Below are 21,244 nucleotides of genomic sequence, written 5' to 3'. Positions count from 1 at the left end.
TAATTTATCAAGCACAAAATCAACGATATGAGTAGGTATTCATTCGTAAGATTAAGGTTACCTAGATACAGTAGCGGAATCAATAAATCATTCTTATTATCAATTATCATATCATCTCCAAAACACATCATCCCCAAACTCCAAAAACCATGTAATAAACACCAAGTAGAACAAAATTACACCTCTCCTCTCTCTTCCCCTCCCGAAATGTATAGTAATAAAATCCAAATACCTACCTACCTATGAAAAAAAAAAACCTAAAAAAAACTCAAATTCTTCACATGTCATCTATTTACCTAGTATCCATGTATCCCCAGAAACCACACACAATCGAGAATAAAAGCTCATCTTGTTAAATTAATAAATAAATCTAAATCGTGCTATTAGTTATCCGCCCCTTAACTACTAAGCGACGATTTCTAGGGGATTATTATCCTCGCGTGTTGATGGGAAATATCTATACATAAAAAAAGAAACAAAAAAGAAAAAAGAAAAAAGAATGAAAATATGAAAAAGAAATGAAAAAACATATTTCTCTCTAATTACGTATTTTTCTTCTAATGAATTTATTGGATACGTTAGACCTGCGAGTACTTTGTGGGTAGTTTTGATTGATATTAACGTGTTATGTTGAACAAGAAGATTTTTCATAAGTAGGTAGGTAGGTAGGTAGTCAACTACTGTGGAGTACCTATGCAATAGAGATGATACTACTGCGCTGTTGATACTGATGATTTTCTGATACTCACCATGCGCACGCATAGATGTGATGATTAAGTCTCTTGGCGGCGAGGAGAGTTGGTGATGTGGTGCATATTGACTCGGGGTAGATGGGTGGATACGATGGGTTGTTCGCGCATGCATTGGATGGTTTTTTCACGCAACTAATGTGAACCATGCTGGGTATCTGGAGAGAAAGGGGTTTAGAAATTTGACGTGTTTGTGTGTGCGTATTTCATGTAGCCACGAAGTTTCACTCTGGCAAAGATAAAATGATGTTTAATTAATTCGTAAATTCAGATCATGTATGGTAACCCCCCTATGCTAAATCAAAACTCCAAATCAATACCCTCTATCGCCTATGCAGTACAATTTGATTCGATCCTCAAGGACCAAAAACCAAACATCTAACTTCGATACTCTCTCTACCTTTCGCACCCTCAGGTGTTCTAGGATCTTCAAATGCAGTATGTGGTACTCTACCACCCTGAACTTCAGTACCAGGCTTCAATGATTCACTGTCGAAGCACTCCAAGAACAATCTCTCGTCGTTCTTCATTCCTGACAAGTAATGCCATTTTTGTCCCTCATTGTATCTGATACCAGCTGTTTCACCAGTTGTATCTGGATATCGATGTTCGACCGGAATGACATCTTCGTCGAGAGTAGTTGCCGAGCTAGCGAAAGCTAGTGGATTCCCTTGAACCACTCCATTGATTGGACGCCATACATTTATAATTCTGAACCGACCTTGAAGGAGTTTCTCTGCTTCTTCTGGCAAATGACGGTGTACACGCTGTTTGGCTGATTTCAAAGTTTGATCGATGTGGACTCTTGCGACGGGACTCCGATGAGCATTGGGATCTGAGCGACGAACAGTGTGGTCAAAAATAAACACCTTATTCGAGCCGGGTACATTATCCAAGACCAATTTCTCGACTTCGGGATAGTAGTTTCTTTTGATTGATTCATCGTCTCGAAAGTCCCTTTCGACAGACTCCGGCACTCCGAGGATTACTTCGAATGCATCTTTGTTTAGGTTGTATTGTGATTCTTTACCGCGGATATCGATGATAGGAACTTGGATATCAACATCTCCAAAGTTACGTTGAGGTTGTCCTTGGGGTGGTTCTTCGACGTAATTGAAAGGTACGGAACCGTCTTCCGGTGGTCTGAAATAATTGAGGGTGACGATTGTATCACCGCGAGGGACAAAACTACTGTCTTTGATATTGATTTGGCCGGCGGCTTCAATCCGTGAAGACTGAGAAAGATTGTGAGCGGGTGTGTTGTAGATAGGTGCGGCGGTTGTCATGATGCTGGATTCTCTATGCGTGATTTTAGGGATTATTCTCAAATGTCGCAAGAGTGACGTAGTCAAGTGTATCTTGATGGTCTAGTAAGTATGGTCTAGAAAATTGATGCGAGAATGTATGTATATGAATATGTGTTTGAACTGCTGTATTGTATTAATATGAGCAAAAAAATTTAATTAATAGCAATGGATTTAGATGTATATATATGCAGACGTATAAGTATAAAGAGTATGTAACAACAAATTCTGATATTGTAAGCAACGAAAACATTGCCGAGCTAGCACGTCATTGAGATCTTAGAAATCGAGGGGTAAGATTACTCGATCATATCTTATCACCGTCGAAAAGTGTACCACTCCCTTCCCAAAAGCCGAGGGCTAGATGACTATTCAATCAGTAGCACGCCATGTGGCAAAGTGGTTTCGGAATACCCGCGATATCTCCTTTGGAGTTGGTGAGTGACTAGCCGGAGGTGAGTGATGCAACAAATCGGGTTGCTGGAACTGAGTAATCAGCTATTAGGTAAGCATGTTAAGTCGGAGCATTACGAGTGTATTAGGTTTTCGTTGACAAATAGAATTTAGACCAATCACAGTTTGATTTACTCAGTTTTATAATTGGTAAGCTCGCCATTTTCGAGCCGTTCTCATGATTTACCCCAGATTCAATCATTGCCTGTAAGTAATGGATCTACTAGGTACTAGGTAGGCAACTTGAATAGCACTTGGATAGCACTTGGGTAACTTTAGATAGCGAGGATAGGTGAGTACCCCTTTTTACGCTTTGGTTTTACGATATTGGTAATTTCTATGTAACCTAATCGTACTCCAAGTCGTTTAACGAGTCGACTGTTCTATTACTGTAGCACAACAGTAACAGAGAACCTCAAGATGCTGCGTGCAAGGGCGGTGCCTTGACACATTGGAAATCAGTCCGATGAGCCTCATCATGATTACTACAAGGTAATAACTGAATGAGAATCATAGATGTGTAGGTCCAGAGACACATTCGCGATGAATCTATGGTTCATACATCGATCACCATGCCACTGAGCTACCTTCGATATTGAGGTATCTACGCACAGTAGACAAGAATACGGGCATTGCCAAGGCATTATGAGGGGTAATGAAACCAGAAACACGGTGTTAATCCAGCCTACCTCTCTAGATAGTTGATAACAAAAGCCCTTCGTTGTTAATAAGCTCTGAAGGTTTTGGTGTATGTTTGCCTGAGTTCACGGAATCTCATGAAGGCGAACAACTCTTGGTGTATTTAGTATAGTTCTCGTACGGTCAGTAGAGTATATACTTCCCTAATAATAAATAGACATTGGGTAGTAGTGCTGAATCATAAAAAGTTTGTTCCAACGATGATTTCAAGGATGCGTGATTACTAAGCGATCTCGATCATCAACCAATGAGATTGTGTTCCTAAATTGCCTGTAAATTAAGTTTACTTCAATGTAAACAAACCGCATCGTCGCAACTCAAATGTTCAAAAGAATATAGAGACATTATTTTGCGACAATATTCACAACAAATTATACACGCCTCCGCATAACATGAAATTATTGGATTAATTTGACAGTGAATGATCTTCATATATCTATCTCCATTAGAACATAGAAACAGAGGATTTTCATTTATTTATCGCGCTCTTGCACATTCATTGCTATGATGGTCCAATACGGCATGGATGAAGCCTTGTTATCTTCCCCAGATCCCCTCGCCGACTCCTTGACATATCAGGCACCACCGAGTACGAAACGACGAAAGACTCCCTCATCGCGTTTATCGCTGCCATTACCAGCCAGTTCTCCGAAAAAACAAATCTTTGAATTGGATGTGGGAAATACACTGTCACCACAAAAAATCAGAGTTACAGTAGAAGCAGAAGATTCGGACAGCGAGGACGATCATGCCAACCTCAGACCTCATAATTTCAGTTCACCTACACCTGCGCCTGTACCCCGTCGAATAGAGCGAACGACGACGACGACAGTGCCATTGCGAGGGCTTTCGGACTCCGAAAATGATAATAGCATTCGATATGAGGTAACACCGAAGAGGCCCAGAGGTCGTCCAAGGAAATCAAATACTCCGGTCCAGAAACAAGGCACTTTGAACCGAGTTGGAAAGCGTGGACGAAAAAGTGTTGGAGAGGAGGTAGACAATCAAAGCCAAGATGTCGTCGAAGAAGTCTCGGCGGGAAATTCTAGATCACGATCGAAGTCAGCAAAGGTTATCAAGAAGGCGACACCGCGTAAAAGGAAAGCTAGTTCGGATTTGGTCCCATCGAGTGTAGTCAAGAGAGGTCGTGGTAGGCCAAGGTCTAGGCTGCGAGAAGAAATACGACTATCAGACGGAAGTGATGTGGCAGAACAAGTACAGGTTCCCAGTGCCGAGCCTAAGGTGGTAGAGGCTGACATTCATGAGGGACTGATGCCGGAAGAGATTGTTCTTTTGGAAACCATTGATGCTAATTCGGAAAGTCCAATTTCCCAGTACCCCGCCCATCAATCCACATCGACTTTTCCAAGTAGTGAAGATGTTGAAGAGGATGTTGTCATTGCAAGATTTCACCCTGGAGAAGAAACACCTCCAACAACAGGTTGGTCAAGCGTTTTGGAGACCTCTCAAATGCCAAGTCCGTCAAACAGGGCAGAAGAGGAAACGAGCCCTCTAAGTGAACGTTTGAGAAATGGCGCTCCATCTCTGGGATCAAACGGTCTCATTGAAGATGATGACGACAACGATGATTATGGAGGCGGTGGTTCTGATGATGGGACGGATGAAGATTTTGATGAAACGCACGAGATGGGACAATTTTCCAACGGGAAAGTGAACAATGCTACTGAAGAAATGCAAGAAGAGGATTTTGAAGATGATATGGACGACGATATGGATCATAGACCTGAGTTTGACACTATTATGGAGAGTGAAGGGTTTAGTCTGATATCGCTTGATTCTGTACCGTCGTTGAGGAAGCCCCTGAATGGAGTACTTCAAGATGAAGGGCAAAACTCGGCTGCACGTCCACAGAGTAAAAATATTCTTTCAGCCCAAAATACGGTGCAGCACGACTCATTTTCGAGCGTAGCACCAGAGATCCTTGAGACTGCAACACCGGGCAAGAAACTCAGAAATCTTCACATTTTCCGCGTCCAGGAAGCTCGAGTTGACGATTCATTTTCAAGCATACCACCCGAAATTCTTGAGGCCGCCACCCCAGCCCCAGCGCGAAAAAGGCGCGTTGAGATGTCGCATCCAGAAAGTTCTACTGTATTCGGAGAAAATGTAGCCGGCTATACTGATAGCGGCCTGTCGGATACTCGGATCAAGCCTCCTGGAAAAGCTGGTCGATTAAGCGAGGATTCATCGTCTACCAAGCATGCAGCTCCACTTGACGCTGCCACCCCACGTTTAATGCGCAAGGCACCGCTTCGGCCTGGTTCAACAAAGAAGTTTGAACCTCATTCCAAGACAAATTCCAAACCATCACAAGATCACCCAAAACCATCCCATTTTGCAACATCATCAAAGCCATCCAAATCACCCTCGCCACCAACCAAAGAATCTGAGCAGCCAGCTTCAATAAAAAACAATGAGGGAAAATTGCCAGAAAGGCAAGATACTGAAAACTCTGCTGAAGAATCCTTCATCAACTCGCAAATCCATTCCTCGCCGCCTGCAATTGCATCACGCCGATTCACATATACAGCACATGTACAACAGCAACGGCAAACAAATCCCAAGCTGACACAGACACCAGCTATTGTGTTCTCCTCCCCCACATTGCCACCACCTATCCAACCACCAAGGCAACCATCCGAGAGACCAGAATCTTCGAATACAAATGCATCATCACCAGCTGAAAAGGCTGGCCGTATTTTGCAAGATATTGTTATACCATCATCATTGCCCAGAAGTAGATCCGAGAGTCTAGCCAGTCCCTTTAAGAGCCCAGCAACAGGAAGAAGATCTAGCTCAAGTGCATATCCAGATACCAATATTAGTCGTTCTATGCCCCCTGAGCAGCCTCAAACGTCGCTGCCAAAATTGGATCAAAATACAGATTTAGGTCCTAAACATTCGCGAAGAAGAAGCTGGAGCAGGCCAGTTCTTGACGAGGATCCATTTGTTGGAAATAAAACGGCACAAAGACGTCCATCTACGAATAAATCCCAAAATGTCAATCTGGAGCTACCTAGTAGCCGTCGCATGTCGGTCTCTATTAATGCGGCGGTCATTCCTCAGCACGAGTCGTCAAGAAGTATCAATTCTACAAATTCACAGCTTGAAGAAAATAGCCGCAACGGAGCTGTTGAAAAGGCAGTGCCGTCGTCATCTTCATTGGAGAGAAAACCTGTGGAAACCAAAAGAACTCTGAGTAGCTTACAGGAAAAATGGGCTGCAGAACGAGCTGCGATAAGCAAACAAATCTCTACAGCCAGTACCAATGAAGTTATGGTTTTAAGTTCCGATGATGATGATGATGATGACGATAAAGATGAAGATGACGTTGATAATGATAATGGCCTGGTTGCAGGTGAAGAGCAGGAAAATTTACCTGGAAAGATACGGGTCAATACTCAAGACGATGATAATGCCGATAATGGTGTCGATAATAATGAGGAAGAAGACTTTGAAGACGATGAAAGCTTTGGGCTCTTGCTGGAGACCCTAGATGCTTCCAACCAGGAAGACCAGCTTCACTCTGACAAATCCGACCACGCGGAACGACCTAAACGAAGTAAAATTCCTAGCCCGTGGAGAACAAACAGCAAGCGTTTAGTCTATAGCGATGAGCTTGCTAGCCTATCGCCTGGCCATGACGCAGAAGCTCCCACAGTTGAAGAGCCCTCGCCAAAAAGCGTTTCGAAGCAGGCTGATGTATCGAAAAGCTCTCCCAAAAATCCTCAACCCGATAGTGACTCAACCCTTGACTTGTCTGGGTGGCAAATACCGCAGAAGCAGAATTTTCAGCCAAAGATTCGTAGCCTGGGTAATACGAAACCTGATATATCTGCGCTTCTACGATCATCGCCATTTGGCGGGCTACCAACTCTTTCTAATAGAGAAGGGCTGAAGACTGAAGGAAAATCGTCGAAAAAGTTACCATCTCCTCGGGCGTCACATTTTGACCCTCCTCAGGACAGTTCATCTGGCGATACCGAGGAAGAAACGAGCTCATTTGCTCCCATTCCCCAAAAAGTAGGATTTCAACCTCGACTTCGTAAGAATGGTGATGCGCCAACTGCACCCATCTCTCAATCAATAAGAGGCATTTTTGGAAAATTAGGATCCACAAGGACCAATCTGCCAACACCGGAAACATCATCGTCATCCTTAGTCGGTGCTCTGACAAACACATCACCAAGCAGGAGCAACAAGCTCAAAGTTCCTGCGATCGAACCTGACCCTGCCCAGAGTTCGTCTTCCGAACTTTCAGTACTTAATGCAGCTGCGCCTGTCAAAACAACAGAAAATCGACAGCTTCAAAATCCTAAGCCAAAATGGACCGAACATCGTCTCGAAGCTCCCGTTCCTCCTTCCCCTACAAAATCTATACTCCGATCACCTCTACGCTCTACTGCCCCGCCGTCTCAACCTTCCCCTAGCAAAAACGTCGTCTTTGCTTCCTCCTCTCCACAACCCAGTTCTCCTATAAACCCCCAACTTTCTTCTACACACTGGACACGCGATCACTGGCTTCTTCTCGACTCCATTTTACAAACTTGGAAGCCCGAAAATCAGAACCAAGAGGCCTCCGATTCTGAGGTCAATTCAACTGGATCTTCCAACTCTAAATACGGGAGAAGAAATTCCACAAGAGTTATTAGTGGACTGTTGGGAAAGATAGTAAATCTCAAAGACAAAGGAGTAGGCATTGGTGAGGGAGGAGTCAGGGTCTTTAAAAATGGGAACAAAGAGGGAAAGGAAGTCGGGAATGAGAAGATGAGATTGGAACAGTGGCATCTAGAAGCGGTGGACGAGTTCAGGGGGGAAGTTCCAGGGTGGGATGAGGCGGTTGTGGCAAAGAGGGTTTTTGCGCTACTAATAGGAGAGGAGAGGAGGCGGAAGGGGGTTAGTTCTTAATGATTGCGGACAATGAGGGTACGGATGAATGGTGAAGTGCAGTTTTATCAAGGCTATGATTAAGCTTTGACCATTGGGTATGGGGCTCCGGGAGATGGGTGCATAGTTGGATGAATCATATCACCCGCCTCTCCTTTCTTTTGTTCTACTCTGTAAATATGTACGTGTGGTTTTTAGGGGGAGGTCTCTGGAACACATTATGGTTCTTGTATACCTCGTGTTTGGAGCTGTCTAAAGCGAACGAGCGAGCTCATTATTTGGAGCACTTTGGAGTCTAGGAATGTTTGGATGGAGGGATACCTGGGTAGCATAAGCATAGCGTGCATGTATGATTTTTGGAGCGAAACGTGTGGACTGTAAAAAGCAAAATGAGTTTGCTGGCACTTCTTTTGGCTGTTTTTGGGTACGGGATTTTCGCCCAGGGGTGTCACGTGTATTATTGTAATAAGCCATATTATGATAGGATGAAAGAGAATTGAAGAAATTGGACACCAAGAGAGAATTTGCTGTGCATATTTTGGTGGCATCACTTGTATTTGTGTTCACTTTTATCATTCACTAACAGAAATGCGTTCGAATGTTGGAACCGAGAATTAAAAGCCATTTCATATCATATCATATCTTTTGCCCGCCTTCAGACTTTACGCCTCTATGATACAAGCATGCATTATCTTCTCATCTGGGCTTCCGGCCGCCAGCCTACTCGAGCATACTCGCTTGGTTGGTATAAAGCACATCGACCACACTGCTCAATTTCTCGATCGTTGCCAATGCAGCATCATATCCTACATCTCTCTCCGTCTCATCGTAAATGATCAAACATCCAGCTCCTTGATCCAATACTCCAATAATCACCTTGTCAAGAATCATTTGTGATAACTTCCTCTCTACTTGTTGTGTATCAAGACCAACCATCTTGGCAATGTGGGCAATTTCGACGCGTGAAAAGGGCTCGATTACTTTGATTAGATTCTGCTCCAACATGGCATCGTAGAGACGGCGGAGATGGTTGCGGATGAAGGCATCGGAGCCGAGTTCATGACGGTAATCGCCCAGTGCTTTTTCGTATTCTTCTAGAGAACGGTTGGAGTGGGCACGAGCGACGGCTTTCATGGCTTCGAGATTTTTGCCTGCATATTTAATGGCTTGTTTGGAGGTCATCAGTTGGTTGACATCGTCGGCAAGATTGAGCATAATTTTGCAAAGAAGCATATATTGAAGTGCTGCAGTAGCTTTCTCCGGCTCGTCTTGTGTGTGGTATCCATCTAACGCTTCGATAAAGTAGGAGAATGCTGTATTGAAGTCTTTGTCCTCGGCGTGGAGTTTTCCAGATTGCATATCGAGGCCGGCTTGGAGAAGGGGGGGGGTATACACAGATGCGGCGCTTGTTCTGGCAGCGGTAAGTGCGGCGCGTCCTTTGGCTGTGTTTCCTAAAGCATGGTAAACGCGGGATTCCAGAAGTTGAACTTCGACGAGGACAAGCTTATCATCGAGACGCTTGAGCTCGCGGAGGAGGCTATTAATGAGGGTAAGAGCATCGTAGTAATCTTGCTTGATCATGTAAAGGCTGACGAGACGGGTTTCAAGGTTCTGTCTTAAAAAGCCACGACGTTCGGATGTGGCCCATTCGATGCATGATTTTGTGACGGTGATTTGGGTATCTGTTGTGTTGGGAATGGAATTGAATAGATCCAGAAGTTGTCGCACTGGAGTCAAAGCTTGTTAGCAGAGTTCTAACCATACCATTATATAGAACTCTATCTGGCCAAACATAGAAGCCCCAATCTTCTTACCTAGCTTTGCTGTTTTAGCTTTTGCGAATGACGATAATACTGTCCGGCTTGTTGTGATCAAATCTACCAACTCATTTGCTTTTCTATACAGGAATCAGTGACTATCCCAAATTTAAGTAGGCTCTGGGTTATCTGCCGCTCACTTTTCATCTCGATACAATTCTCCCAAGCTCACCAACGCAGTTTCATATTCTCGAACAGAAGCTTCTGATGTTACTGAAGGTGGTTTGGAGATGATGTCCTTGTATTCTGCCTCGGCCTTTCTTGGATCTGTCTTTGCCAACTTTTGGGCGTCTTGTATCCTTAGTGATTCTGCTGGTGCCATATTTGATAATTGTAGAGAATTAAATTTGGGTAGAGTTGTGAAGTTGTGTTTGATGTTTTGAAGGGAATCGCATTTGTAGGTAAACTCGCCATTACGATGCCACTAGGAACCTGGAGCTTGTGGATACTGCGCTAAAAAGCAACACCCCTGCAAAAATTTATTTGGCTGGATTTTTATTACCACCTCAATATTTCTTTGCGATAACTTCAACTATAACTTTCAAGTTTTCAATAATGACAACAACATACTGAATTTAATATGGTAAGTTGAAATTCTAATCAATCATCAATCTGTATACTTTGCTAACTCAGCTACTCTATAGAAGATTAAAGCACTCAGTCGGGCGTCCATTCAGGCCCCAGGGTCTGAAGCCAAACAGCCCCGCAACCTTGGTATGTATAGTTGACTCCATGAAGGGCACTGGGAGGCAGATATTGATACTTTCTAAAGATCCAGCATTACATCCATTCGAAAGAGCCCGAGAATATACCCGCGCCCTCAATGCCACAAAAATGGAAAGGATGTTCGCCGCTCCTTTCATCGCGCAATTAGGAAAAGGACATGTCGACGGAGTTTACACAATGGCAAAGGATCCCAATGCTCTCGAACGATTTGCAAGTGGTAGTGGCGATGGTGTTGTGAAGGTATGGGATTTGACCTCTCGGGATGAGGTATGGCAAACTAGTGCGCATGAGAATATTATCAAAGGCATGAGTTGGACGAGGGACCAGAAACTTTTAACTTGCGCAAGTGACCGATCGATCAAACTTTTCGACCCCTACAATACAACTACTGGATCTGCGCCCGTGGCAACATGGTTGGGAACCAATGCATTTACAAGCTTATCACATCACCGTTCTAATAACGCATTCGCAGCGGCATCTGGAGTCATCTCAATATACGATCTCGAAAAACAAAATGCGCCACCCGATGTTTTGAAATGGCCAAATTCGACTGATACTATTACCAACGTAGCATTTAATCAGGTTGAAACCTCTATACTTGCTTCCACCGCTACTGATAGGTCGGTTGTATTATATGATCTTCGGACTGGACTTCCAATTCACAAAACTCTGCTCAATTTTGCCTCGAATGCTATATCATGGAATCCTATGGAAGCATTCAATTTCGCGGTAGCCAATGAAGATCACAATGTCTATATTTTCGATATGAGAAAGATGGAGAGAGCATTGAATGTGTTAAAGGGTCATGTCGCTGCTTGCATGGATGTAGAATTCAGCCCAACTGGTGAAGAGCTCGTTACAGCATCATACGACAGGACAGTCAGGCTGTGGAGCCGGACCAAGGGGCACTCAAGAGATATTTATCATACCAAGCGAATGCAGAGGGTCTTTTCGGCAAGATGGACACCAGATTCTAAGTTCATTCTTTCTGGTTCAGATGATGGCAATATTCGATTATGGAGAGCCAATGCTTCCAAGCGAGAAGGAATTAAATCGGCAAAACAGCGGACTGCTCTGGAATATAACGAGGCATTGTCGGAGCGATATGCTCATATGCCCGAAATTAGACGCATCAAACGTCACAGACATGTTCCTAAGGTCATCAAGAAAGCTGGAGAGATCAAATCCGAGGAACTCAAGGCCATTAAGCGCAGACAAGAGAATGAACGCAAACACACTAAGAAGCAATTCTCGAAGAGACGTGCAGAAAGAGAGAAAATGGTTTTGGCAAACGAAAAGTAATATTATGTATGATTGTCTGGGACACTATCTTTGGGTGCGGAGTCAAGGTAACTGGCGGCATTCGCGAGGCGTTTAAGATTATGGCTGGTTTCGGAATACCACACATTACATTGATTTGACTTGAAGGTAGACAATGGAGATGTGATAATAAAACCCTATCGCTGGTTCAGGTGCCCTGCAGTTCTGTCAATTATGCTCCTTAAATGGATAAAATTCTAATAGAGCGAGCGCTCATAATGTCTCTTCTGATGCTACCATGTGCTAAAGATAATAGTCAGATCAAGCAAGATGGCACTACCTTACATGAATCCCATCACTTTTAACACCGGCTTGTGAAAATATAGTATCGAGCTGTCCAAAACTTATATTTGTGCTTCAAGTCAGTATTGTAGTCCTATTGCTTTATTGGGTGGTATCACATTGACTAAAGCCGCCTAAGACGGTATCTTAATCCGCCCAGAAGACAGCAATTGACAGGAAAGCAGTGAAATTGACATTCGAAAGAGCTATTCTATTGTTGGAGCACGCAGCATTATTGGGAACGCTAATGATAACTATTAGGATGGCAAGCGTGCTACTTCACCGGAATCATGTTCGATGTTTGAATCGGATGCTCGTTCAGGAATTAAAGATTTTGGTGACACTCAGCAAATTCCGTTCAAATCCCTTTGAATTGTTCTCTTCACTTGAAAATTCGAGTTTTCGATGCTTATGATCCTCCAGCACCAAAGGCCGACATGGCTCCAGCTCAATCACACACTGTCGTCCCCACAGCTGTTGATACTACCAGCATACAATTCCCGATATCGATTCTCCAATACAGCGAATTGGAGACTTGAAGGCTTGGGAATGAACAGTCATAAACTTTTCGGGTCATTCTGCAATTCTCTTCTGTTCCAGGTGTGTTGGCTTTGCCTGTGCTCAATGGTCTCAGTGTCTTATATAGATATAAGATGTTCCATCCCTCCAAATGTACATTGCTAAACAAATGATTCATCCGACAGAAAGGAAAGATCCTTGATATTGATTGTGTCATAACGCCACAGTTCTACTCAGCTCGTCAATAACAAAGGAATTTAACGTGATGTTGCCTTCATAGAAGATTTCCTTGTTTGAGTTTTCATATATTTATATGTATCTCGTACTATCTCATGTTTCGTTCATTGGCTGGCCAATCTTTTTGTCTGCTGTCCAAGTTAGTCTTTCGTCATAGAACTTTCAGGTCTGAGAAGGTCTCATGCGCGAATTCGAGCTCTCGAATTGGAAATCTTGCTAAGGTGAGGAGCTCATGGCACGAAGTCTTGCGCACTCTCCGGCTAGAGCAATTCAATTTGCATCTCTACTCTAGTCTGATATACGCTGCGAGACTTGAGGTTCGTTTAGTATCTTCGAATCTTTATCCGTCATGGCAATAACTTTGAATCCTGCCGTTTTAAGTAGAAACAGGTTCAGATGATGTATATGATTCATCTTCGAAAATTTGAGTATTGTAAGTAGTCACAGTTAATTGGTTTTATCGTGACCTCCCTAAAAGTTCAATGATATCTATATATATTGCTTGAGCCCGGCTCTCGAAATGGGCAAACAGCGACGCATCTGTCCACTCCAATACTCAAGTAATCGAAGAAATCTTCTTCCTAAGCGTCTAAAGTTCCTCCATTTGTATGTATTATCACTTGCCAGTATGGCTTCCGAATTCCTTTTCGTCTTGTAGCTAATCGTCGAGCCAGCTCGAAATCAAGGAACCCCTATATCCTCGAGATTATCTGCTCGTCACCCAGACAGTCGACTATCAGGTTCCGCTTGGTATATCACCAATCTCTTTACACGTACTATGTGGTGTTCTATCTGTGAGCGGAACAATATGTCATGCCTTGCTTGCTGCGGAACCAAAACTTGCAAAGCATTGCTCTCCACTAAAAGATACGTCGAATATTACATCGTCACAAATAAGGAGGGAAGCACAACAAAAAATTGCACCAATTGAACATTACATTGTAACTTCTAAGGGAGAAGAAGTTACAAGTGTTCCTGATGGAAAGATGAAAGATGTGGTTATTCAGATTCGATTGTTTGGCTTTAGAGCAATAGTCGTGGTCGCGGAGAACTGTGGAAAGGACACTTGTCGGATGATCCTTAGTTGTGAACATCGCGCGGTTAAGATTTCTTTTGCACAGAGAAATCCTGATGATGTTTTGGGGGGAAGCTACAAGGCCATTGAGACTGTCGTCTTCCCCAAAAATGAACAAGTCGAGGCAGAAACTTTGATGGACTTGATTTGTTAGATGGATATTATAATGGTAAATTGAGAAGTTGGAAGTGGAAATTTCATAGGATAAGTTGAGCATTTTGGGGGGACACGCCATGAGATCTATCATGCAGTAAAGAAACTTCTTTCTAGAGACGTCCTGGCTTGTGAGATGGATAATATAATGGGCAGATTGGGTTTACAGTAAATTTTTGTTTGACATTTCGCAGTGTTGGTAAATTGTTGTAAGGATCGAAGGCTTTTTTTTTTCGTTTTTGGAAAGTAGGTAGAAAATTACAATTTTTGTGTACATAATTTGATGACTTCAAAGGGGGAAAAACAGCGGGACTTTAATTACAAGCTTGTTAATCGATAGCAGTAATATCAAAAAATATTCCACCCGCTATATGTATAGGAAATAACTACAGGCTATCATCATTCAGATTCCTAGCTCTTCGAAATCATCATCCAGATTTCTAGACTTTTGACATTCATTGCCAGACCCCCTTTGTATCTTTCCGGTCAAGAAGATATCCTGCTCGTCCGAGCTTAGCTGGTCGAAGGCTAGCATGATTGCTACTTTTTTGGCTTCCTCCTTTACCTCCTTTTTGCGTTCTTCCGCAAGGTAACCCGCCGACGCACCCTTATCTTTAAGATAACGTTTGTAATTGGAGCAATTCCTATACAAATACCTATCGAATTCTTCCCACTCGTACTGAGGAATCTCTTCATCTGATGGCTCCTTAACACCTCGACGATACGCTTGACTACAGACTAAAGCATCGGCAGGCATATCCACATCCGATACCGAGCCGTATCATCTGCTCTGTAAGAACTTCTGGCCACGAAACTCTGTCTGGATGGTCTCGAATCAAGTTTAAAGTGGACTCCCGACTCCCCATGTGACCACGCCACAGCCACCATTCCCACCATTCTGGACGATAACCTCCATGCTCCCAATCTATGATAGCGGTAACATGTCCATCTTTCACCATAATGTTAGATGGGTCGAGATCACAATGAGAGTACATATTTCGCTCCTTCCTTGAGAGGATAACTCTCCTTGAACTTCAGTATCTTTTCCTGCGGGATGTTGGAGGGGTTACGAATACGGGGTTCTGTACGTGCCCACCATTCTTCTCGATCGGCAGTCATCAGATCCACATAGGTATATTCAGCTCCAAAAATTTGATCTCTAATCGGCTTACCATCTGGAGCTTCAGGTTTTGTCGACGTAAATTTGCGTGCTTCCGCCAGATACTCTGCTAATTCCGTGCCGATTGTGCGATGCTGTTCTAAAGTGATCTTTCTGTGCGCTCCGGAGTGTTATGCCAGGGACTCTCTCCATCAATTGCCAGTAGCTGGTACTATCTTCCCAAGCACACATATTTCTTGCTACAGGAACATTTGAATTCTCGGTCAAGAATTTACTTATTGCATAGTCCGAGTGTGGTTTTGTGGGATCTCCATTTTCGTGTTTTGCGCGTTCTTTCAAGAAGTACTTTTCGCCCAGAGACCACATACCCCTACAGGAATTCATTGAGACTTTGACATGACTGAAGTACACGTCATGTTCCTGTAGGCTGGAGTTCAATCCACAGACATGGCAAAGCAAGAAGTCTGGACTTTTCGGACGGTGGAGCTTGAGCTCTTCTTTTGTCGTTCCCTCGAAAGGTCTATATAACGTCATTATCTTTATAGCTGGTGCCACAGTTCACCATAAACTGGGATCTGTAGAGTAGCTGATTGGACTTAAGATGTTTCGGCAGGTTGTATTGTGGGGGAAGTGGGAAATATACCACACTTATATAGAGCAGTGAAAACAAAGAAATTAAATTTGAGAGTATAAAACTACTCTTCTATCTGAATAACACAAAGAATGAGATCAATATATTCCGGCTCTCTTTAATCATAAATTCGTTTCTATAATAGAGGAGATAAGAAACCATATCAATACATTCCAGCTCTCTTTGTTAAATACATTAAGAACTAGTTTTTGTTGCTCGATATCCTAAGCCATAGAATACAAAAAGATAAATCTGGGAATGACTGATTCTGAATTAATTTACTATTCTGTATTTATACTATCTAATAAAACCTACGAGGGCGTGTCTTTAATGATTATCGAGCAAAATAACCGAACTCACTAATATTTATTATATGATTTTTATAATAAATATAACTTTATAAATATTAATAAGTTTATTCTATCAAATTTATATATAAATTTTAATATAAAAAATTATTTAAATTTGAAAAGATTTTTCAAATATTATTTTTACTTTAATTACTATTGAATTCCAAAATAAATAAGTTTATACTTATTTTGATATGGAAATATCCCTGCGCATGGATCCGATATATATCAAAGACACGCTCTCGTAGTTATCGAGAGATCCATCTTGTCTCTTACAGAGTTGTAAGCTTAACAGAACATAAATCTAATCCCGATCATTTCGAATATTCGCCTCAGGAAATCCAGATCTTGGTTCATTCTCAATATTGTCCTGATCAATACAACCGTCGATAAAGATTTATAAGGTAACTAGAATTGGAATATTTCGAATCAGAGAACTTAGAGTTCTTGAAAGACATAATTTTCATTAGTATATCCTAGAAATATTATATCCGATATACAAGAGGGTTTTTTGTTCAAGGGCCGTTAAGAGAAACAGAATAATTACCATTCTTGATCATTTCGTTCGCAATAACGTTAATTGCTGACAACAGTTCCGTGATCGAGCTAAATTATATATAAGTGACATAAGTCCTGTCATGAACATCAATTTATCTAAATGCATCGAAGCAGCACTCACCTGATACGTATATGTGAAGACTATAGTATGCAAGGCTTTTTGTTCGGCCAATGAATTGTGGTTACATACTGCTTCTGTTTCCGAACTATGTGGTCATGCTTTTCTCTCTAGCAATGTAAACCGCTCAAGCATTTCCTTGCCAAATTATAGGAATCATAACAATCTTCCATCTGAAGCTGGCTGCTTTTGCTCCCATCTTGGAGTGGCCAATATTATCCAAGCCTCCTCTATAATTTCACGGCGATATATGAAGCTTCTCCATACTTCGATGTCCTTTGCTGTAAAAAACCCTAGCTACGGTCAACATAGATAGGACCAACGAGAGGCGACCGAAACACCCGAATACAATTCTTGAGAGGTTCCTTTCTAGGAAGATGACAGACTTGTAGCAAGAGCGGAAAATCGCAGCGTGCTTTGGCGTTACATCATATTGGATTCCTGGCAATAAAGCCAGGAGAGCGCGTCGCACATATTAGCAGGTCTGGTGATGACAGTTCGTGGCTTACAATTAATTAAGGCGTACTTTCAAACCATGACTTGTAACTCTTTAGGTAGCTGTAGAAACAATTTGAATTCTCGTTATGACTGGGAAGGGAACTGCAGTGCGAGTTGGCTCATGGCGTCGGAGTATGTCGGCTGAATTTGGAGATAAAATTTTATTTCGTAGAACGTTCTCCCGTCCTGCTCCGATATATACCCAAGGAAGGTAAATCACGGGAAGTTTGCTCAATTGATCAGGCGTTTGAATAAATTCACAGGCAGTACCATCGCATGTAATAGTACAAAGACCGACTAGCCAAAAGAGGTGGAATGGCCAGTTCAAATTCGTATACCACTGATTGCATTCTCCACTTGCAGAGAACGAGACTGGCGTCGATGCGGCAACAACATGGCATTCCTCTGTCTGTATGTGACTACCAAGGTACTATATGAGATAGTCTCCAAAAAGAGCAAGGTTTCCTAAAGATGAGCTTTTATAGCGTTCTTGGATAGCGTCAAGCACTGTCATCTTCTGTCCAGAAACGTGTTGTGCAATAGTTTGGACTGAAATCTGACAATTGAAAGCTTTAAATCTCCAAACAATTTGAGTTGATTGATGGATTTGGATCATTGGATTGACGTCTGCATAGTCTGCATAGTCTGTGGCTTTTAGATACAATCAACCTACATTCAACCCATGAATTCAGATTATTAAAGACCCTTGGCCAAGACCAGCCCATTTTTCCGATTAATGTAGTCACTTTGAGTATGTATCATTTGAAAATAAGAACAAATGCTTGAAAGTTACTAATTACACTGTAGCAAAACTTTATATGCAATATTGGCAGAATTTCCACAGGGTATTCACATCCGCGACGTATGTAGCATATGGAAACGAGCCAATTGACTTTCTTTCAACCTTTAAAAATTGAGGATTATGTATCCTCAACCGTGTGGTCAAGACTCGGTTATGCACTGCAGTTCGTTGGCAATCATCAGAAAGAACGCAAAGAGCACTGGTAGCATTTGGGAGGGAAGATGTCGGGTTACAGGCAGGGTATTTGAGCTAGGCAAGAGATGTGATAATATGATCTTTCGAAGCAATCTTTCGAGGAGAGATCCAGTGGCATGTTGAATACTGGTCTGTCATACTGTTGAAGGCAGAACGCTGAAGTACTTCTGGTACAAAGGCGAATATCCCAGTTCTAGCTATATGACTTTACCTACATTTAAGTAGAATATGCATGAGTATCGAAAGGATTGGGAGAGCTATCCCGTTGTATTGATATTCAAATAAACAGCACTAGCCATTGTTTAGATTGTGTACTGGTAGCGAGATAGGCGATAAACAATCGAATGCCAATACTTTGGCAAACTGCACTTGTGAAGATCAGTCAAGTTACGTGAGTTGTGTGAGCGCTGTTGAAGCAGTGGTTAGTTGCATGTTCTCAGGCGACGACAATATTTGAAAATCTAAAATTGGTCTGTGCTCAATAAATTTGTCGAGACGCGATATCAGCGCGCAGAGTAGTGGAAACTTATTCAAACGGCACTACAACATTCCACCATACAGGAAAACGTTGTGTTAATTTTATTCTGGCCCCTCAAACCTGTACCCTTTACAGCAGATATACAAGAAAATTCCAATATGCAGGCGCCTGTAGTAGTAATGAGTAAGTTTCGAAGGCTTTGAAGCTCTTTTGCCCACTACCCCTCATCCTTAAGAAACGACCGGAACGCTGACTATAGCTTCTAGACACCCAGAGTGGTGATAGACAAACTGGTCGAAAAGCTCAGATGTCAAATATCACCGCAGCCAAAACGTAGGAGCTCTTCACGGCACATATCGAGCACCCCGCCATTTCAACAAACCAGAACTGACACATAAACAGCGTCGCAGATATTATTCGATCATGTTTGGGCCCAAAAGCTATGCTAAAGATGTTGTTGGATCCCATGGGCGGTATTGTTTTGACAAATGACGGACATGCCATTCTCAGAGAAATTGAAGTGTCGCATCCTGCAGCGAAGAGCATGATTGAGTTGAGCAGAACACAAGATGAGGAAGTTGGAGATGGAACTACTAGTGTTATTATTCTTGGTATGAAAATGGTTCAGGAACTTGTAAGAAACGGGACTGACAATTTTTAGCTGGTGAAATGTTGGCACAATCTCTTCCACAATTAGAAAGAAACATCCACCCTGTCGTTATTATTTCCGCTTTTAAGGCCGCACTGAAAGACGCTCTCGAGATCATTGAGGAGATTTCCCTCCCAGTCGATATCAACGATGATAAAGCCATGTATCAACTCATCTCATCCTCAATCGGCACAAAATTCGTTTCTAGATGGTCTGAACTCATGTGCAGCTTAGCACTCAAGGCTGTACGAACGGTAACTCACGAGATTGGAGGTGGCAAGAAAGAGGTTGACATCAAGCGTTATGCAAGAGTTGAAAAAATTCCAGGTGGAGAGATCGAGGACAGCAGAGTTTTGGACGGTGTAATGCTCAATAAAGATATCACTCACCCAAAGATGAGACGGAGAATCGAGAACCCCAGAATTATCCTATTAGATTGCACATTGGAATACAAGAAGGGAGAATCACAGACGAACATTGAGATCAGCAAAGAAGACGATTGGAACAAGATTTTGCAGATTGAGGAGGAGCAGGTCAAGCTTATGTGCGATTCTATTCTTGCTCTTAAGCCAGATTTGGTCATCACTGAAAAGGGTGTCTCTGGTATGTTGACTGCTCTCGTTATATTTTGTTTTGCTAAACCGTTCTAGATCTCGCACAACATTACCTGATGAAAGGAAATGTTACTGCACTCCGTCGTGTTCGAAAAACAGACAACAACAGAATAGCTCGTGCAACTGGCGCCACTGTCGTCAATAGAGTGGACGATCTCCAGGAATCTGATGTTGGAACCCAGTGTGGCCTTTTCGAGATTGAGAAGATTGGTGATGAATACTTTACGTTTTTGACCAAATGCGAATCGCCAAAGGCATGCACTATCTTACTGAGAGGTCCATCCAAAGATATCTTAAATGAGATTGACAGAAACTTGGCTGATGCTATGGCCGTTGCAAGAAATGTCATGTTCCACCCCAGATTATCGCCCGGAGGAGGTGCTACTGAAATGGCTGTTGCAGTCAGACTAGGTCAACTCGCAAAGAGTATTGAGGGTGTGCAGCAATGGCCATACAAGGCTGTAGCTGAAGCCATGGAAGTCATCCCAAGAACTTTGATTCAAAATGCCGGTCAGAGTCCAGTCAGAGTCCTCACAGCATTGAGAGCAAAGCATGCTGAAGGCGGAAGTTCATGGGGTATTGACGGTGACAAGGGTACTTTGGTTGATATGAATGAGTACGGTGTTTGGGAGCCAGAGGCAGTCAAATTACAAAGTATCAAAACTGCAGTTGAGGTACGTGGATATATGCTTAGTGATTTTCGAGCCTTTAACTAATCTAATTTACAGTCCGCCTGCCTCCTCCTGAGGGTTGATGATATTTGCAGCGCCAAAGCCGCAAGAGCACCTGGTGCACCTGGCGGTGGGGAGGAATAAACCTTCCAATGTCAGCGTATAAAAAAAAGTGATGATAATATGGTTGATCATACCCTTTTAGCCATAGCATGGAGCCCACGGTTAATGATTGCATGTTCCTTTCTATGACAATGAATAGATATCAAGCCAATATACCATTTTTGGCCACTTTTTCCAATCCCTATAAAACTTCTG

At 42.6% G+C, this 21,244-nt stretch overlaps 8 protein-coding genes across 8 annotated transcripts; 4 read left to right on the top strand and 4 right to left on the bottom strand.

The window, feature by feature from the left end:
- Window positions 1–1,105: 1,105 nt before the first annotated feature.
- On the bottom strand, window positions 1,106–2,035 carry EAE97_001161 (uncharacterized protein; the record flags this gene model as incomplete). Its single annotated transcript, XM_038871671.1, has 1 exon — window positions 1,106–2,035. The coding sequence occupies one exon, from the start codon at window positions 2,033–2,035 to the stop codon at window positions 1,106–1,108; it is 930 nt and encodes a 309-aa protein (XP_038737572.1).
- A 1,677-nt stretch (window positions 2,036–3,712) lies between these two features.
- EAE97_001160 (uncharacterized protein) lies at window positions 3,713–8,134 on the top strand (the record flags this gene model as incomplete). Its single annotated transcript, XM_038871670.1, has 1 exon — window positions 3,713–8,134. One exon carries the CDS (start codon window positions 3,713–3,715, stop codon window positions 8,132–8,134), a length of 4,422 nt encoding a protein of 1,473 aa, XP_038737571.1.
- Window positions 8,135–8,654: 520 nt separating this feature from the next.
- EAE97_001159 (uncharacterized protein) lies at window positions 8,655–10,252 on the bottom strand (the record flags this gene model as incomplete). The annotated part of the gene is made up of 3 exons (XM_038871669.1): window positions 8,655–9,840; window positions 9,928–10,010; window positions 10,071–10,252. 3 exons carry the CDS (start codon window positions 10,250–10,252, stop codon window positions 8,834–8,836), a joined length of 1,272 nt encoding a protein of 423 aa, XP_038737570.1. The 3' UTR covers window positions 8,655–8,833.
- A 258-nt stretch (window positions 10,253–10,510) lies between these two features.
- EAE97_001158 (uncharacterized protein) lies at window positions 10,511–11,958 on the top strand (the record flags this gene model as incomplete). The annotated part of the gene is made up of 3 exons (XM_038871668.1): window positions 10,511–10,513; window positions 10,575–10,644; window positions 10,703–11,958. The coding sequence occupies 3 exons, from the start codon at window positions 10,511–10,513 to the stop codon at window positions 11,956–11,958; spliced, it is 1,329 nt and encodes a 442-aa protein (XP_038737569.1).
- A 1,576-nt stretch (window positions 11,959–13,534) lies between these two features.
- Window positions 13,535–14,243, top strand: EAE97_001157 (uncharacterized protein; the record flags this gene model as incomplete). Its single annotated transcript, XM_038871667.1, has 2 exons — window positions 13,535–13,624; window positions 13,689–14,243. 2 exons carry the CDS (start codon window positions 13,535–13,537, stop codon window positions 14,241–14,243), a joined length of 645 nt encoding a protein of 214 aa, XP_038737568.1.
- Window positions 14,244–14,645: 402 nt separating this feature from the next.
- EAE97_001156 (uncharacterized protein) lies at window positions 14,646–14,999 on the bottom strand (the record flags this gene model as incomplete). Its single annotated transcript, XM_038871666.1, has 1 exon — window positions 14,646–14,999. One exon carries the CDS (start codon window positions 14,997–14,999, stop codon window positions 14,646–14,648), a length of 354 nt encoding a protein of 117 aa, XP_038737567.1.
- A 221-nt stretch (window positions 15,000–15,220) lies between these two features.
- EAE97_001155 (uncharacterized protein) lies at window positions 15,221–15,896 on the bottom strand (the record flags this gene model as incomplete). The annotated part of the gene is made up of 2 exons (XM_038871665.1): window positions 15,221–15,501; window positions 15,638–15,896. The coding sequence occupies 2 exons, from the start codon at window positions 15,894–15,896 to the stop codon at window positions 15,221–15,223; spliced, it is 540 nt and encodes a 179-aa protein (XP_038737566.1).
- Window positions 15,897–19,014: 3,118 nt separating this feature from the next.
- On the top strand, window positions 19,015–21,204 carry EAE97_001154 (uncharacterized protein). Its single transcript, XM_038871664.1, has 6 exons — window positions 19,015–19,175; window positions 19,259–19,325; window positions 19,395–19,603; window positions 19,654–20,244; window positions 20,292–20,929; window positions 20,984–21,204. The coding sequence occupies exons 1-6, from the start codon at window positions 19,151–19,153 to the stop codon at window positions 21,068–21,070; spliced, it is 1,617 nt and encodes a 538-aa protein (XP_038737565.1). The 5' UTR covers window positions 19,015–19,150; the 3' UTR covers window positions 21,071–21,204.
- The last annotated feature ends 40 nt before the right edge of the window (window positions 21,205–21,244 follow it).

The sequence above is a fragment of the Botrytis byssoidea genome, assembly GCF_014898295.1.
Source record: "Botrytis byssoidea strain MUCL 94 chromosome Unknown BBYS_002, whole genome shotgun sequence".
NCBI classification, from domain to species: Eukaryota; Fungi; Ascomycota; class Leotiomycetes; order Helotiales; family Sclerotiniaceae; genus Botrytis; species Botrytis byssoidea.
This window is presented reverse-complemented; position numbering and strand designations above follow the sequence as displayed.

Coding starts and splice junctions, on each gene's coding strand:
- EAE97_001154 (XM_038871664.1), top strand. CDS start 19,151: ATGCAGGCGCCTGTAGTAGTAATGA. Junction 19,326..19,394: donor AATATCACCGCAGCCAAAAC/GTAGGAGCTCTT, acceptor ACACATAAACAG/CGTCGCAGATATTATTCGAT. Junction 19,604..19,653: donor TACTAGTGTTATTATTCTTG/GTATGAAAATGG, acceptor GACAATTTTTAG/CTGGTGAAATGTTGGCACAA.